Source organism: Watersipora subatra, chromosome 1 (assembly GCF_963576615.1).
Source record: "Watersipora subatra chromosome 1, tzWatSuba1.1, whole genome shotgun sequence".
Taxonomy (NCBI): domain Eukaryota; kingdom Metazoa; phylum Bryozoa; class Gymnolaemata; order Cheilostomatida; family Watersiporidae; genus Watersipora; species Watersipora subatra.
The window spans coordinates 50,780,143-50,798,631 of record NC_088708.1 but is presented as its reverse complement, the minus strand read 5'-3'; the positions used below and the strand labels follow the sequence as shown (position 1 = coordinate 50,798,631).

The 18,489-nt window shown below is 36.6% G+C and overlaps 3 protein-coding genes across 3 annotated transcripts in view; all 3 read right to left on the bottom strand.

Annotated features, from left to right (window-relative positions):
- The window catches only part of LOC137388612 (secretory phospholipase A2 receptor-like), a 61,646-nt gene extending 52,879 nt beyond the window's left edge, over positions 1-8,767 (bottom strand). The window contains 3 exon segments of the mRNA XM_068075091.1: positions 3,693-3,865; positions 7,444-7,594; positions 8,635-8,767. Coding sequence (XP_067931192.1) covers positions 3,693-3,865; positions 7,444-7,594; positions 8,635-8,704 — 394 coding nt within the window. The 5' untranslated portion in view covers positions 8,705-8,767.
- Positions 8,768-9,019: 252 nt separating this feature from the next.
- On the bottom strand, positions 9,020-15,253 carry LOC137388601 (lithostathine-1-like). The gene is made up of 5 exons (XM_068075083.1): positions 15,232-15,253; positions 14,955-15,130; positions 14,086-14,203; positions 9,958-10,068; positions 9,020-9,114 (listed from the first exon to the last, which is right to left on the bottom strand). The coding sequence occupies exons 1-5, from the start codon at positions 15,251-15,253 to the stop codon at positions 9,020-9,022; spliced, it is 522 nt and encodes a 173-aa protein (XP_067931184.1).
- Positions 15,254-15,492: 239 nt separating this feature from the next.
- Positions 15,493-18,489, bottom strand: part of LOC137388591 (C-type mannose receptor 2-like) — a 34,462-nt gene continuing 31,465 nt past the window's right edge. The window contains exons 18-20 of the mRNA XM_068075074.1: positions 18,191-18,348; positions 16,523-16,646; positions 15,493-15,677 (exon numbers count right to left, since the gene is read on the bottom strand). Coding sequence (XP_067931175.1) covers positions 15,493-15,677; positions 16,523-16,646; positions 18,191-18,348 — 467 coding nt within the window. The remainder of the gene's footprint in view (positions 15,678-16,522; positions 16,647-18,190; positions 18,349-18,489) is intronic.

Below are 18,489 nucleotides of genomic sequence, written 5' to 3'. Positions count from 1 at the left end.
TTGTTGTTGGTATTTGGGCAAGCCACATTTTATGCGCCGGTGTTAATGCGCCCAGTGCCCCAATGACTACTGGGATTACAGCTGTTCTTACATTCCAGCATTTTTCAATTTCTTCTCCAAGAGGGAGATATTTCTCTACCTTTTCTTTTTCTTTGCTGGCTATATTGTAGTCATTGGGTACTGCTATATCTATTATAGTAGCCCTCTTGTTCTCCTTGTCTACCACCACTATATCTGGTTGGTTTGCTAGGACATGCTTGTCAGTTCAGATGTAGAAGTCCCAGAGGATCTTAGCCCGGTCATTTTCATTGACCTTACCAGGAGCTTCTCACCAGTGTTGTGGTTTATTAAGGCCATACTCATCACATAGACTTCTATACACAACACCTGCGACATGATTATGCCGCTCAGTGTATGTGTTCCTTGCTAGCTGCTTGCATCCACTGATGATGTGTTGGATGGTCTCAGGTGCACCTTTGCACAGCCTGCATCTAGGATCGTCTCTAGTGTGATAGATTTTCGTTTGGAGTTGCCTTGTTGGGAGCACTTGCTCCTGGGCTGCCATGATTAGCGACTCTGTATTGGCTGTTAGGTTTCCTTTGTTCAGCCACATATATGTCTGGTGAAGATTGCCAACCTTAGACATTTGTTGGTGGTAAGCACCATGAAGAGGTTTCGTGTGCCAGTCAATTTCCTCATCATCAGGGCGTAGGTCCGTTGTAAGAGCAGCCGATTGAAATTCAGCTAGCAAATTATTTGAGATGGCCATGGAGGCTGCATATGCTTTGATGCTTTGCTCCTCCTCTTTCACTGTCTGTTGTACACTTTTGAGTCCTCTACCGCCACCTTTCCTATCAAGATACAATCTAGTAGTATCAGATTTTGGGTGAAGGGCTCCATGCATGGTCAGCAGTTTACGAGTTGCTATATCTGTTTCTTTGATGGCTTCCTCAGTCCACTTTATTATGCCTGCTGGATATCTTATTACTGGCAGTACGTAGGTATTTATTGCCATGACTTGGTTCTTGGCATTGAGCTGGCTCCGTAAGACCTGCCGAAGGCGTTTCTTGTATTCGGTAATCGCTTTGTGACGTACCTCGGCTTCGTGGTTGATGTTGCTTTGCATAATCCCCAAGTACTTGTACCCTTCTTCTATATCTTTGATGGTACCATTTGGCATTCTTAGGCCATCTGTGAGCATGGAATGGCCTTTCTTAAGAATTAGCCTTCCCCATTTCTCAATACCGAAGGTCATTCCGATGTCCTTGCTGTATACCTGAGTGAGGTGTATTAGCGAATCAATGTCCCTTTCTTTGTTAGTGTACAGCTTGATGTCATCCATGTAGAAGAGGTGGTTTATCTTGGTGCCACTCTTAAACTGGTACCCATATTGAGTCTCCTCCAGCATATTGCTTAGAGGGTTTAGGCATATGCAGAAGAGCAGCAGTGATAAGGAGTCACCTTGATAGATGCCTCGCTTAATTTGTTCACTCGCCAGCTTTTTGCCATTAGCCTCCAGTTCCGCCTTCCATTTGGTCATTGACATCTTGATGAATGCCACAAGAGCAGGGTGAACATTGTACATACAGAGGCATTCAAGTATCCAACTATGGGGAATTGAGTCATAGGCCTTTTTGTAGTCAATCCAAGCCATGGCAAGATTGGTTTGCCTTCTTCTGCTGTCTTGACAGACCGTCCGATCCACCAGTAACTGTGTTTAGCTCCTCGGGTGTTGCGCCCAATTCCTTTCTGAGCACTGGTCATATAGTGACTCATGTGCTCTTCCAGTTTGTCTGCAACTATTCCTGAGAGCAGTTTCCAAGTGGTGGGCAAGCACGTTAATGGTCGATAGTTTTTGGGAATCAGCCCCTGCTTTGGATCTTTTATCAGAATTACAGTTCGTCCTTTGGTCAGCCATTCTAGATGGTCACCTTGTTCTATTAGGCATTCCATCTGCTTAGCCATTCTAGTGTGAAGTGATGTCAATTTCTTTAACCAGAAGGCTTGAATCATGTCATGGCCGGGTGCTGCCCAGTTCTTCATACGCTGCACTCTGCACTTGATGTCCTCTTTGCTGATGGTGAGTCCTTGCTGAGCCACAGTGTGTTGATGGCTCTCTTTAAGCCTCTTCAGCCACCTTGCAGTGGTGTTATGAGTAGTCTCTTTCTCCCAGATGTCCTTCCAGAACTTTGAAGTGCTAGATCAGGGAGGCTCAGACATTAGCCTCTGCAGTTCACCTTTGAACTGGGAAAACACTCTAGATGGATTATTGATGAACAGTTTGTTCATTCTCTTGTTATCCCGCTCTTTGGTGTACCGCTTCAGTCGTGCCGAGAGTGCTACTAGCTGCTGTTTGGCAGATTCAAGAGCTTCTATTGTGGCTTCCCTTTTTGGACGCTCCAAACTGTGGTTAGATCTCTCACTGAGCCTACTAACTTTCTTGCGCAAGTCTTTGATCTTATTTTGTAGCCTCAGCTGCCAAGATGGAATGGCTTGAAGCCTTGTTGGCATTGGCTTAATATCCATCTCCTCCAAGATGACGGTCGCTGTACTGTAGATTAAGGCATTAGTCTCACTGATTGATCCAGTTGAGATCGACTCCAGTGCCATGTTAATGTCTTCTAACAGCTTCTTAGATATGGCCTTGTTAACTCTTCGTAGTGGTACCCTGCTTCCATAATCATTAGCAGCTGACATCTTGTTGATGATATTTTCCACAAGCTCTCTCAACCTTGGGTCAAGGTCCAAGTGCATGTCTTCTTCAACCTGTGAGTCAACACATGATTGTGTATGCGTGACAGTGTGTGTTGATATGCACGCGTCGTTGGTTGAGGTTACTTGGGTGAACTGTTCCCTAATTTCATCTACCTCAAGTTCCGATATGAGATGCCGCTTGACTATGTTACTCCTCTGAGCTACAAGTTGCTTAGCGGTTAGTGGCAATTCAGGGCGCATGTTTATTCACAGTTGCCGCATCCTTCTCATATAGCCCCACTTTTGAGGTTCACTCATAAAGTAGCACTGCATGAGGTCCGTGTTATCTGTCCGAATCCATTTCATCCGTTTTGAACCAGTAGCCCATTTTTCACTGCCTTGTCCTGGTTCAGCTACAGGCCGCGTGGACCTTGTTTGACCGGGCGACGTCCGAGCCGGCATGGCTTTGGTTATTGCACTCATCATAGAGGTTGTAGACGTTATACAAGCAAGGGTCTTGTCCAAGGACCACCAGAAAAGTGCAGTTGTTGGGGTTTGAACCGAGGATGATCACGGGTAATGATCACGGTCCCGATACCTTACCAACTGCGCTATCTGTCCTGTATATATATATATTTATATATATATTGTTATATATTTATATATATATATGTTTATATATATATATATATATAAACTCTGGTACCAGGTCTCTGGTAGGAGACCCGAGTTAGAGCAGAATTTACCACCCATACGGGGTATCCGGGGTGAGGAAACAATTATTATAAGATACATATATATAAGATATATCTAAGATATGTCTTCTTTTTTTAGCATACTAAAATGAGCATCCATATTGCAATATCCATATTTATTAGTTTTGTTACATATAGAAAGGGAAAAGAAGGAGATGTGGAGAGGGAGTATTAAGAAGATAAAGTATTTGAGAAAGAATAATTTACTAGCTTTGTTTTCATATTATTTTTCAGAAAACAAACCATGAGGGTTGGTAATGACCCATTCTCCAGTCGATCCCCAACCAGTAGTAACAGCCATTCCAGAAACCGTGAGAGAGTCCTTTGCTACCAACTGCATAATTTGGCTTTGGGTGGTCATCTTATAACCTTTTCCAACCTGTATCTTTCCAGATGCCCAGGATATCCAAAATGGACTGCAGATAACGATATCGACCATAAACAAACAATGGCGAACAAAAACTTAAAGGAAACAAACAAATATATCTTGTTCCCTGAAAATCCTTTGACCCATAGAAACAACCAAATACACGAATACAGAATATTAAAAACTGCTGCATGTAAACACAACTTTATAGCACTTTAGGCTTGCTACAGATGAGTATATTTCAAGCATTATGGCACAAAGGCATTACTATAGGTAAGTTGAAAGATAAAGTGATACATGTATTTTTTGTTTCAAGGTCCAATTTGCTGTAAATGACACCAACTGGTGTTAATACAGTTGACATCTCTCTATCTCTTTACCGATCACATTATCAGAGCAATAGGCCAGTGCTTACTTTGGAGTCTTGCCCTTGCAGTCAAGAATGTTGTCAGTCCTCTGAGTGACCAATGAAGCTCCTTGATGCTCCTTTCTTATTACAGATTGTGTGTTTCTCCAACCTCCGATCACGATTTCATACGCATCCCTGAGTAAAAGTCATATATATAAATGCAGATCATTTGGCTAGTATAATCTAATATCCTTGCTAGCAACTGTATTTTAAATGCTATCTGTGATACCATTTGATTTTAGTGGTCAAGTGTTGCCACTAATTATTTTTCCTGTTTCGTGTTTTATGATTCTAGTATGGCATAATTTGAAAAACAGTTTTATTTTAAATAGAATTATTGCCTATAAATTAATAGCTATAATACAAAATAAATGCTTGTCTATTGAACGATGAGCAGTTAAATATAATAGCAAATTATTAATAAATTTAAAACACTTTGTACTCGATATCTTTAGGATTTATGTCAATGAACATCACGTGACTTCATCATATAAGTCTAGCCATCAGTGACATGAAATACTACACACCTTGGCTGAGAAACTAATAGTATGGATAATTAGACTAACTACATTGAAAGAGGTTGTTGAAAATGACCTCATTAATATAATTTTGAGTTAATTCATACTTTATACTTTATACTTCATACGCACTTATTCATAAAAAGTACATACTCATGTACTTTATTAGTTCGCTTGTTTGGCAATTCCTTTGATTATCATTTTCAGAGTGAAAGATTAGTTTACACAAAACTTTAGTAAATTTTACCAGAAAGTATCGATATTTTTCTATCATTTGATATTGTTTTTGACGTATAAGGTGATCTGACTGCCAGGATGGTTCAAAATTAAACTCGATAGGTTGATCATGGTTAAAATACTCAGATTAAACAAATGTGCAATTAGTTGCAAAGAGACCGACAGAAAAGAGACTCATAACGCTGCTACTTAACACAATAGACGATATCAAAGATCGCAACAACCAGTGGCATCAGTTTTTACATATTTTTTGGAGCGTTTTAATCGCGATGAAGCTTTTTCGATTTTAATCTTGAAATATCTGGGCAATCAGATCACCTCAAGCATTAAAAACAACCACATATAATTGTTTTTGATGCTTGAGTTCATAGTTAATTTGAAAACAGTTTTTTAACTAAATTTAAGCAATTGGTATAGTATAATGATATAAAAATTGGTCAAATAAGCCATTTTCAAATTGTGATACTTTAGTTCATCTTGTATTAATCTTTATTTGTAGTATAGAAGTGTATAACTTTATATTATTATTTAATTCTTTCACTACTGTGCTGAACTTGTTATTCTGACCAAGTTAATTGAAACAGATTTTTGAAAAATTAATATACCGGTAGTATTGAAGCAATATCTTGAGAATCAATACAGATATTATATTCAAAACAAAATTTTTTACAACATAAGTATAAAATTCTTAAGTGAATCTCACTCTCACAAAATTTTTGATGCTTTCTTTGCATTGAACGAAAACAGTGAGTTTTTTTATTGCCATGACGATAACGATCTGGTTTTCTTGTTGTTAAAATAATTACCAATGGAGTTGTTGCGTCAAAAGATTTTCGATAAGTTGCACGTGATTGGCAACAAAGTTGTTTAATTAGAGACCAAATTTGAGCGGTTTAGCTAATGTGTAGGCTTCGTAATGAAAAGAAAAGTGAAACGCTATTGATAAGCCGATACATCGGCTTACGGTCTGTACTAGAGATGGCATTTGTAACTTGGAAAGGTGTTATCGACTATCATTGGAGTTGTTCCACCGATAGCTATTGAATTATCAATGAGCAGACAGAGTTCACTGATATTTATCGCGTGACTTGGCAGCTGGTAAAACTATTGTATTATCGTGTCTAAAAAGATCAAGGATTGTGGGAAGGAGTAGGAAAATGAATAACTGCAGAAAGAAATGTGCAGAAAAAACAACAAAACTACAGGCAAACTCGGATAACTCAAACTTTACGGGACCGAACGAACGTGTTCGAGCTATCAGAGCGTTCAAGTTATCAGAGCACTGTCACAAGTCCATGTATTTATCAGTAGATAAATGTACATTTACAAACTATATATAAATCAAATGCATAGATGGCTTGTTGCAAATTAAAAGGCTTCGACTGTAAAGTTAAAAAAAGTCATTAGAAAGTATAGAGACTTTTCTATCACTTGAGAATGGTTGTATGTTTTAGGTGATGTGATTGCCAGGACACTTTTAGATTAAAATTGGAAAAACTTGATTGCTGTTAAAATGCTCAGAAGAAAAGACATATTTTCCTTTTGAGTGTTTTAACTAACATAAAGTTTGTTGATTTTTCTTTAAGTTTATTCAAAGGTTATTTTTGCAAACCTTTAGAAAAGTTGCTAACAAAAATATTTTGCCAATGATGGTAATAATGACGTCTAAGAACTACTAAAAGTTGAGGTTTATCTCTATGGCTTAAAGTAAAGTGATATTTTAAAGCAATAACAGCCTTCTCGGTAATCGCTGGGCAAAAAACTAATTGAGTTAACCATGTGTTCGAGTTATCCAAGGGCGAATTATCCGAGTTTGACAGTATTTGCAAAACTATTGGGTTATATTATTTGTTATTATTCGATAACGATATATAAGTTTCGAATGTTTTAATAGGCTAAAAATAAGCAACATATTCATATCGAGAAGACAACTACCGGCTATTGTAGTCGACTATCGAGCTATCGTGCAACCCTAGTCTGTACTTCTATTACCGTGAAGGCCGATGCATCGGCTACGGAATCAAAAGAGTTAACACTAAGGATAAATAGACATGCGTCTAGATAAACTATTAAGTGGTATTTACATCCATTATCTATTTAGACAATTTATTTAGACAATCTATTGATTCATATCTAGTTATGAACTTCAGTTAAGTCATCTTTCCAGTAAAATAATTATCATACTCTCATTCACCATTAACACATCCAAAATAATAAAGAGTTCTATTCTGTTAATACAACTCAGTGAGAGTGTTCCAAGGAGCTGACATTTTCAATTAGAAATTGATAATATAAATATCTCTTTTAATAGGTCTCGAACCTGAAACCGTTACATCATGAAAATGCCTAGTGATCAGAAAAGCCAGGCTATTTATTATCAACCAAAGGAAGGATAAGAAAAAGACTTTTAGCTGTACAAATAAATTTATTACTGATTAAATATTACAAGTTTCAGTAAAATACCTGGTGATGTTGTCAACAGAAGGTTGAAGGCTGATATGGGCATCATTACAAGCGACTACAGTGAATGTAACCATTGTCACACCCTTCAGATTCATGTTGGCTACAGGCTTGTAAAAGTACTTGTCTGGTGTGCTTATCTTTACTTTGGCATCTGCAAACAAATCCATCTTTGCCCAAATAGTTTAGCGGTTTAAAGCTACAGTTTTTATGTCTTACACTAGTCTAAAAGCTATAAAATCACAACAAATCGAACCATGATCATCTTACTATTGTTCAAAAAACAATGAAACACATTTATTTCTGCAATCGCTACTGAAATTCAATAATTTCAAAATATCTACATAGTAATTTTGAGAGTTTTTTTATTGATAATAAGAAAAAGTGAACGCAGAACATAATTATGTTTTCATACTTGCTAATCTGGAGCAAATATTTAAACACATTTTCTAAGCGTCATCGTGAACTAAACATGTTATATTTAAGATCCACAGTATATCGCACCATGGACAAAGCTGAAACGATGGTGAAAAATAAAATATGGATTATGACAGTCAATTATATATTTTTCAATATGTTTGACTTTTGTGTGATAATGTGATGATATAGGAAAACGCATGACTTTTATTGAAAGGAACTAACACTACACACAAATGAGGTAAGATAGACATTATATGCAGAAGCTATATTTTTAAAAAATCTTATCCGCTGATCTCGTACTAGATAATAATAAAATATACCTGCAGGCCTATTTAATTATTTATTGCTAGTATTAAACAAACCTTGAATTTTTTTCTTGAACTTGAACAGATAAACACATTAAGGGAGAGTCAAATACATTCGAGAAAACTATCCTAGTTGAATATGGGTGAATGTCTACAGTTAAACTTAAGAATGAATGGCCTTGCTCATATAATGCCTCCACTCTAACTCCTTACTCAGAGGTGGTAAGCTTCAAAGCAGTTGACTTTTGGTGTTTAAACAATAGATTGAAATAAAACGTGTGATAAATAACACAGCTTAATTGGTGCATGCCATTTCAGGTCCCAAGAACAAAGATCAGATTTACAAATGAGAAATTCTATACAAAAAATCCTTATATATAATATATAATAAACCATGAAAAATGAGGTATAATTTTTTGTCAAGTTTTGTCTCAACGAGACCGGTCAAACATGCCTGGTGCCTACTCACCTGTAGCCGTCCAATCGATACGAGAGTTCTCAGGTCCTGAGTCTTTGTCTCTAATGGAAGAGGCTGTCATGGCACTGTCAGGTACCCAGTGGTCTCCGGATATTAGTTCCACCTTCTTACACTTGTCCGTAACTAAAGGGTATTGCGTTATGCTTTTACTAAATTACTAGGTTTGTCCAGATTAAATTATTTTGATAGTTCTGAGGCCTCACAACTCCAACAGTATCAAACTAACTTGATATAACAAGCAGAGCACCAATGTTACTACAGATAATTACGTGATTCCCTTATTCCAGTGTTAACTCAGTCTTAAAATACTTCAAGATGTGATAAACAGCCAAAATCACAAATATGGCTTCATGAAAAACTCTATGAGCTGAAATACTCAAGTATGTGAAGTATTGCAGCTATCACCAATCAACTTACTTGAAGGAAGTGGTGTCGAGGTAAAAGCTCCTGGAATGGCTGCTGCATTCTTATCTAGAATACGAACAATATGATTTTTACTCACTCTGGTCCCAGACAGAACATGCAATCTGGTCACACACAGAATTTTCACACTGATCACACATGGAACATCAACTCTGGTCACACACAAAATGACCACTCCGGCCACACACAGAACAACAACTCTGGTCCCGCACAAAATGTTCACTTTGGTCACACACAGAATGTGCACTCTGGTCACACACAGAATGTCCACTCTGGTCACACACAGAATGTGCACTCTGGTCACACACGGAACATCAACTCTAGTCACACACAAAATGACCACTCTGGCCACACACAGAACAACAACTCTGGTCCCGCACAAAATGTTCACTTTGGTCACACACAGAATGTGCACTCTGGTCACACACAGAATGTCCACTCTGGTCACACACAGAATGTGCACTCTGGTCACACACGGAACATCAACTCTAGTCACACACAAAATGACCACTCTGGCCACACACAGAACAACAACTCTGGTCCCGCACAAAATGTTCACTCTGGTCACACATTGAACATCCAATCTGGTCACACACAGAAAGTGCACTCTGGTCACACACAGAATGTGCACTCTGGTCACACACAGAACATCAACTTTAGTCACACACAAAATGACCACTCTGCTCACACACACAAAATGCTCACTCTGGTCACACACAGAACATCCAATCTCGTCACACACATAATGTGCACTCTTGTCACACACAAAACATCAACTCTGGTCACACACACACGCACGCACGCACCCACGCGCGCACACATAATGATCACTCTAGCCTTTATAGAGTTGTGGCAAACTTCAATGTTAAACATAAGTATAATTTAACATACTTTTTCTCTCGCAAATGAAGTTGCGGAGGGCACCACAATTATTGTCATTCCATTGACCAGTAAGTTGTACAACTTCGATACAGTCCTCATCACCATTGCTGTTTGGTTCACCTAAAATGAAGACAATACAATGGAATATATCCACTAAATTAAAAAATATGTTGCATATACACATAAAACTGATAATATGTTGATGATTTACTGAATTTATAACAAACGATACATGTAATAAACTCAACGCATAGTGATACTTTTATTACAACAATGCAGTATAATAACTCTATGAAACTCTTATGTTGTGGCACATTTACTAAATTTTGTAAGAGGCTCATTTATTAGCTTCATGCAATAAATACATCCATTCAAATTATTATCGAGCAATACACTATTTTTTCAGGCAATAAAATGCATAAACTTATATTAATGCAAAATAACATGCCTAAACATCAAAAGCTTACACAAATGTAACAACAAATGTTTATGAAAATGTTTAGTGTTGCCACAGTGTGGTGCCACAGCGTGGTACCACAGCGTGGTACCACAGCGTGGTGCCACAGCGTGGTACCACAGCGTAGTGCCACAGCGTATTATTTTTTTATTATAGATCACTATATTCAATCAAAACAATACATGTTGGATAAACATTCGAAAATGAAACTTTGCTTAAAATGTATGGCCAAGACCATAAACATACACGTAAGAGTCTTTGTTAATCTCTATATATTTCAGATACATGCCACATTAAATCCTGCGTAGTCATAAAGTTACTAGAATTAATAGCTGTATTACTCAGTAGGGTATTTATTTGTGGTATTAATAGCCCAAGGTCAATAGATTTAACGTTTAATAGATATATAATATACCACAAACTGAGATGACAAACTGTTATTAAGTCTTGAGAAAAACTGACACACATGTAAGTAGCTCCACTGAGAGATAGGAAATAAGTAGCTATGCAGGTAGAGATGCTTATGAATAGCACTATTTTGAGGCTATTTACAATAGCTATTTTGAGGCTAGAATATAGATGTTTCATGTAAGAAAACATTGATGTGAGTAGAATTTACATTTGGTTGAAAATAAGAGAGCTAGTCGAGCAATGCTTCTGAAAAATAAACAGAATAGATAGCCTCATTCATATGAACAGAATACATAACCTCATTCATATGCACAGAATACATAGCCCCATTCATATGAACAGAATACATAACCTCATTCATATGAACAGAATACATAGCCTCATTCATATGAACAGAATACATAACCTCATTCATATGAACAGAATACATAGCCTCATTCATATGAACAGAATACATAGCCTCATTCATATGAACAGAATACATAACCTCATTCATATGCACAGAATACATAGCCTCATTCATATGAACAGAATACATAGCCTCATTCATATGAACAGAATACATAGCCTCATTCATATGAACAGAATACATAGCCTCATTCATATGAACAGAATACATAGCCTCATTCATATGAACAGAATACATAGCCTCACATTCTGACTACACTACGTTTAGATACCATATGTAGTTTATGGTCATAGTGTGAACATGAAATGTGTTTTAAAAATCAAACCTGTAGTTTGTTCGTTAGAAATAACCTGACATGGAAATTAAAATGTGGCATAAAAACCCTAATGCAAATTGCACAGAAGTTGTTTCATTAAGCCAACACGAGTAAGAAAAGCATATGATAATGAAAAACTATTTTATTTAACAACTGCATGAAGTTAGTGACCAAGTTAGTGACCAAGTGAGTGATCAGTTAGTGACCAGTTAGTAGCCAATTGGTGACAAAGTTAGTGACCAGTTAGTCATTAGTTAGTAACCAATTAGTGACCAGTTGGTGACCAGATTAGTGATCCAAGTTAGTGAGCAGTTATTGGCCAAGTTAGTGTATCTATATAATATTATGACAGTGTAATTATAGGTAACTACAGGTCACACGAGGAGAGATACAGCATGAAAAGTTCAATATGCAAACATAGCTACAAGTCACATGACAAAATACTGCATGCCAAGGTGAACATGTAAACATCACTACAAGCCAAATGCCACGAGATATGAAAACAAAACATCGAACGAGCAAGGAACCCGTAACCAAATTGTGTACTAGAATACATCTAGCAAAGCCTTCATACTATAATTGGTAGCTCAGTCAAAATTTTTGATAAATGGCAACAAATCAAGTATGTCATTTACATATGAAAGCAGAAAAGCCTTACACCATGTCAAGCCTAACGAGACTGCTACGCAGACACCCATAGCACTGAGCTACTAATACCATCATGTCTAGTAGATAGTTACCTGAGCCTGTATGAGTGAAAAATGCAACAGAGAGAAAGAGAATGATCACAGACACTCTATTGTCACATTGTGGAAAAATAACAGAAATAGATACAAGGCGATTAATGCCTTTTGGAGCCACAATCTTTTACTGTCAATAAATCTACAGTTAGACTTGGCAATGTGTATCATCACAAGGTGCCAGCCATATAAGCTACACTTTCATAAGGCCGAGTATCAGAGCATTTAATTCTATAGAATTAACTCTACACAGTCTGATAGAATTAAAGATATGGAAAGTTGTGACTTGTGACATGAAATGGCTATACGAAGAATCCTTGAAAAACAAGTCTTTAAATTAATGCTGTTCATCAATTCATAAACTTTACAACAAGTGATATTTCTGTTTTAAAATACAATTAAAGGTAAAGTTACAGGGATGTGAGTGTGGCATCAGCTTCTGCTGCTGCTTGTTGCTCATTCGCTTTTATTATCTTAGCTACCAAAGCCTTCAAAATGCTCTTAAACTATACATTTACAAATCCAACTTTACAAACCAGAAAAAATGTTTTTATCACCCCCACCGAAACAACGAATTTTGCAAATAATGATCATTTTGTTTAAAATATTTGTATCCTAGAGAGCCTATTGACTGAAAATGTATGTAAAACTTTTTAAGCTCAATAGAATGGTCTCTGTTCTACCATGGCATCATTTGAAGCCTTGCAGTGAGTGGCTATAGCTTGAACTGCAATTCACCTAGGAAGCTAAAGCACAAACCGTCATTTGTCAACCAAGAAGACAGCGCTTTACAACGCTGTCGGCTAAATGAGCCATCAAGTTCTAGAGATTTTATTTAGTAACGAGCCTTAGTTCGAACTCCTACGATTTACTTAGTTTAATTACAAATGTGTCGAAACCTAAAAAATCTTGACAATAAAAATAAGTTTATTATACCCATAAAATTCTATTGGCAATATAAGGTCATGACATTAATTACCTACGATTACTTCAGTTTAAATTCGTGTAGAAAAGTCTGAAGATGATTTGTGAAGTTGTCACCTCAACTACCATATAGCTATTACACAACAACAATATATAATATGTTTGTTATACAGTCAAACCTCATCATTGCAATCTTTACTTCATATGCTGGAACTGTAATATGTCAGATCTGTCATATGTCAGATCTGTCATATGTCAGATCTGTCATATGTCAGATCTGTCATATGTCAGAACTGTCATATGTCAGACCTGTCATATGTCAGACCTGTCATATATCAGAATGAATAGTTTTTGTAAACAAAATAATCTACAAAAAAGATCTAACAAACAGTGCTGAATACTTTTAACCAATTGATATAAAAAAGTAAACCAAATACTTTTTATATAAAACTTTGTTCGAACTGAATCTAAAAACTTATATCGCAGATCAAAACCAAATTTAAAAATTAAGATCAGTAACAAGAGGTTTTTATTTGTTTCTTCACAGAAGAGTGAGTGATGGCAATAGACAGAGCGTCTGATAATAGCTTACACTCTATATAGTTTGGACTTACTGTATTTGTATTATTTTTGTTTTTATTTCCATCAGTTGTTTATTTTAATTTACAAAACTGTAATGTTTCGAAAAGCTTCAGACGAGGTGCGAGCATATGAGACAAAGATTACTATGCAAAGCTGGTCGTAAATTCATGGTTTGAATGTTTATCTAAAGCATAAACATATTGAAAACTTCAAAAGCAAAATGATTGGCTATGAAAAAGCGTGTGAGCATTCAAAAAGAGATAAAAAAGAAAAAAAAACAGGCAGTGAAGTATTTTACCTGTGTTCCAGTTAAAATACTTGAAAGGTGACCTATCTGTCCATTTCCAGCCCTGCTCAGAATCGATGTCATTTCCCCCGGTCCAATAGGCGAGGGCACCAGAGGTGTCAGCTCTCAACTTCCCTGCAAAGTTTTTAAAACAAGAATTTAGATTATTCGTGTTCTGTGTGAATCAGCTCGACTATGGCATGGTAAGAGATTTTGCACCGATCAGAAAGAATTTTTAATTGCTCTTTTCAGCATGTGCTTATTTTTACGTATCACTTATTTGCAAACATCTACGATTTCAATATTTTTAGACAATATTTTTTAGGACAAAAGTTTTTTTAAGGAAATTAGGCGCAGCGGGCACTCTGTGCTGACAGCTTGTAAAACAGCTAAAAGCTAATAGCTAACTGGTAGAGAAGGCTAACATTTGTACTTGTAAACAAGCTGGTGAGTAGTTGGCACCATCAAAATGGTTTTGAATGGAAATGTATGTGATACTTTCAACAAATACATATGATAAAATTTCATTTCAATATCAAAATTTTATTCTACTAAACTATGTGTGGTGCATGCCAAGAGTTGAAAAAGCCAAGTTAATTTTATGTTATTTGTTGTCTGTGAGAATGCATACAATAATGATAATGTACCTATACCCTTAGACAAGCTGCATTCTAATGCTATGGTGCATATTGTCTTAGCATCTACTGGGTAGAATTAAAAATAATTGCCAGAAAATATTGAACAACTTGAAAGTAAAAGCAAACAAAGATCTGTGAACAAAACAAAATATGGTGAATGCTGAAAACGTTAAAAAACTTGTAAGCAAAAGTGGCAAAAACAGGAGAAATCGCAGAAACAATTTGCAAAAAGGTTAAACAAACCATACCTTGCAAAAAGGACTGCTCATATTTTGATTCAATACTCATCAAATCGGAATTCATCTTCTTGCAGAGATTTCTCGCATCACTCCAGGTTTTAGCATCGAGGCTGTAATAGTAGCATTTACCGGAGAGATCGTCAGCAACCCATCCTGCGCCGCAGCTTGGAGACCAGGGCACTACAACAAATACATGTATATGAATGTTGTCCAACGTGGTTACTACATAACACAATCAAAAATCTTACAATGTTGTTTGCATTCGTTGTTCCAACATATACCACTGACTGTATATCCCCACATATAAGCCGATTCTGGAAGGCAAATAAAATTTACGAAACTAAGGGGTCTGGCTTATATGTGCGTAACTCTAATTGAAAGCAAACAAAACAACATTATGCTGACTTAATCTTGCTGACTTAATCTCAACAACTTCAACTTGATCTATGCTATGCTATCCATGAGGCTGGTAGCCTTTTACTTGTAGTATGGTTTATACACTAGTGATGGATTGCGCTTTAAGAAAAGCCACATGTGAAGATTCATTGGAGAAGAAATCTAACAGATCCAGTGCATCCTGACTTTTTCTGTTCAGCTTTCGTTCTCACTGTAAGAGCCTGCAGACCTTGCGAAGCAGCTCTTGTTTGATAATAGGACGCTATGACGACAATAATTCTCTGCGGTTGATTTGTCATACGCATGATCGCTTGCATTTTACGTGCATCACCTGCAGTTGCATTAGTAGTATCGCTAGTATACTTAAAAAGATTTTATTAAAGAAATATCTAATTTCACCCGTAAAAGGAACCAAATGTCTTATACTGTTTCTTTAATAATAGTCACTACTCTTATTAACTCTTTTGCCAGCAAAAAATTATTTTACTGAGGCAATTAAATATTTGGTAAAATCAGATATGTGACGTTGGTGCATATAACATTGGCATTAACATTTGACTAAAGTAATTACCAATAGGTTTTACATCTGTTGCTATAAAAAGCCACAAATGTGTTGCAAAATGGGTTTGAACACTTTTTGTTCTCTCCGTAGTTTATACTACTGTGGTTGACAAGTTGAGCAGGTTCCGAGTCAGACACGTTACTGATATCACTACAGCATCATTATTACTGTTAAAAATAAATACTCACTGTCACTACTACTATTGCCCGTTTGCTAATCATCAGAAGTCTGTTGATCTACAATTTGGTATACCTTCGTAGCTGTAATGCGTCTGATCATCGCGAAGAAGAAATAGCTATAAAGTATTTTTGCAAAACGAAACTAGAGTCAGCGTCAGATGCAAACATGGTTTTCATTGGCTCAGCGCAAACAAGATTGTTTTCTTTCGATTAAGTAGAGACGCTGTAAGCTAATTATAAAACTGATCACCAATCAGAAACGTTTTGTACTAAGCCTACAAAAACGATTTCATTTCTGCACCCTTTCATATTCATAGGTACGTATGACGTGTTACGATTTATAGGATTGGCTTATATGCTAGATAGGCTTATATGCAGGAACATACGGTAACTCGGTTAAAAAATGAAAACCACAATTATAATCACAAAGCTCACTTGTAGGTTTGGGTGTGGAGACTTGGTCCCCTGGTGCAGCTTTCATCTCACAAATATAAGCCCTTCCTGTGTCGCAGGAAATGTCATTCCAGCTGCCTGGATGATCCATACTCTTTGACCGAGCCTGTAGAAGAAGATGTTTGATTAGAAACTAGTTCTCAGACAATACTAAGTTCTAAAACCAAACATTGTTAGTGACCCGGCAGCAGGCATGATGCACATTTGTGCAATACTGGAATGAAATAGGCTGAAAGTATAAAAACGCTTATCATTTATTCAGACTAAGACATACATGCACGCATACACACGCATGCACACAATAACAAAGTGGAATTTATTAATATAAGTGATAGGTATCTATAAATACCTTTCATCAATATTATTAAATCTGTATCATCTATATATGATGATAGTTAGATGATAGGTACTGTCACAACTAACAAACAAAAATAGGAATACATATGATAGGTTTGAAGACATAACTTCTTAGCACAATTAATTAATAGCAGTTCATGAGCATCTATTGAGCATCAATATGAAATGACCTATTTGACCCCTGAATGACCTACGTGATCCTAAAGCATCAGCACATTCACCATGTAGCCAGATTGGCTCATTTTAATACACACCTCAACAATTACAACTACAAAATTTACTCCAAGAACAGCTGAAAATAAACGTAATGTTTGTTTAAAAGTAGATACTGATCTGCAAGATAACATGCTCAACAATGTGTATATGCTTCGTACAGTCTATTGAAAGCAGCACATGGCTTGACATAAACTTCTAACCAGAATTTGCGTGTGGCTATCTTTTCAGAGAGTAAGCTCGAATACCAAACAAGTTTTCTGTGGTACAAAATGCAAGAATTGGTTATTTATATAAATCTCAGTGCTTATCATTTGTCGTCTGGTTATAGCTATAGAGCTTTAGGAATGAAAACTTCGCTTCGAACTAGATTAGAACTTGAAATTTACTAGCATGCAGACAAGCATGCTATCGCCTAAGACAAGCGCCTGCATTGCTATACAACAGAATAATTGTAGTAACACTCATTACACCGGTTGAAATAAGCATTATTGAAGCGCTTGCTAAACTGCTATTAGTTACTACTTCATGATCAATTCATGGCAATCATGATTGTGTGAGAGATCACGAAGCCATGTATAACGATTACAAGTTAGTTACTACTTCATGATCAATTCATGGCAATCATGATTGTGTGAGAGATCATGAAGCCATGTATAACGATTACAAGTTAGTTACTACTTCATGATCAATTCATGGCAATCATGATTGTGTGAGAGATCACGAAGCCATGTATAACGATTACAAGTTAGTTACTACTTCATGATCAATTCATGGCAATCATGATTGTGTGAGAGATCATGAAGCCATGTATAACGATTACAAGATTACTTCACTGCTCTGGTTATAGAAAAGATTTAGACAAGCTCAAGTCACTCAATTTGGACAATTAGCTAATTTTTCTATAGGCTTATTAGTCAACTTAGCCAATGGCAACTTCATTATTTGTCATTGTTTATAAGCTGTTTTGTATCACCCGAGCAAGGCCGGGTATTCAGCCAGTAGTAAATAAAATCATGCCAATTTTATAAAAGTAACTTCAACTACCAGGTAGTTCAAAGATATTTAGAATTGTCATACCTCTGCGCAGTGCTCATTTTGCTTTTTGTAGTTGTTGGGCTCACCGGGTGCCCAGTTAAGAAAATTGGGAGTTGTTCCATCATTCCAGAGAAAGGTTTTAGTAGTCTTGAGGTCATCCAGCCCGATATAAGTCTGTGTATTGAGTAGTAGCGGATCATCTGCAAATCAATATTTAGGTAATACATATTTATAATTTCACGACGTAGTTATAGCTTATTGCTCATTGTATATCTATCTCTCTCCTTTCAAAACTAAGCTAACAGATAAGCATGTAGGCCCCTACTAGATTTCCACTATAC

Excerpts from the sequence above, each read along its gene's own strand:
- LOC137388601 (XM_068075083.1), bottom strand. The coding sequence starts at position 15,253 with ATGTGGGGATATACAGTCAGTG. Across the intron at positions 15,131-15,231 it reads GTGGGGATATACAGTCAGTG|TGCCCTGGTCTCCAAGCTGC; the intron begins GTATATGTTGGA and ends TATTTGTTGTAG. Across the intron at positions 9,115-9,957 it reads CTTCATTTGCGAGAGAAAAA|ATAAGAATGCAGCAGCCATT; the intron begins GTATGTTAAATT and ends TTCGTATTCTAG.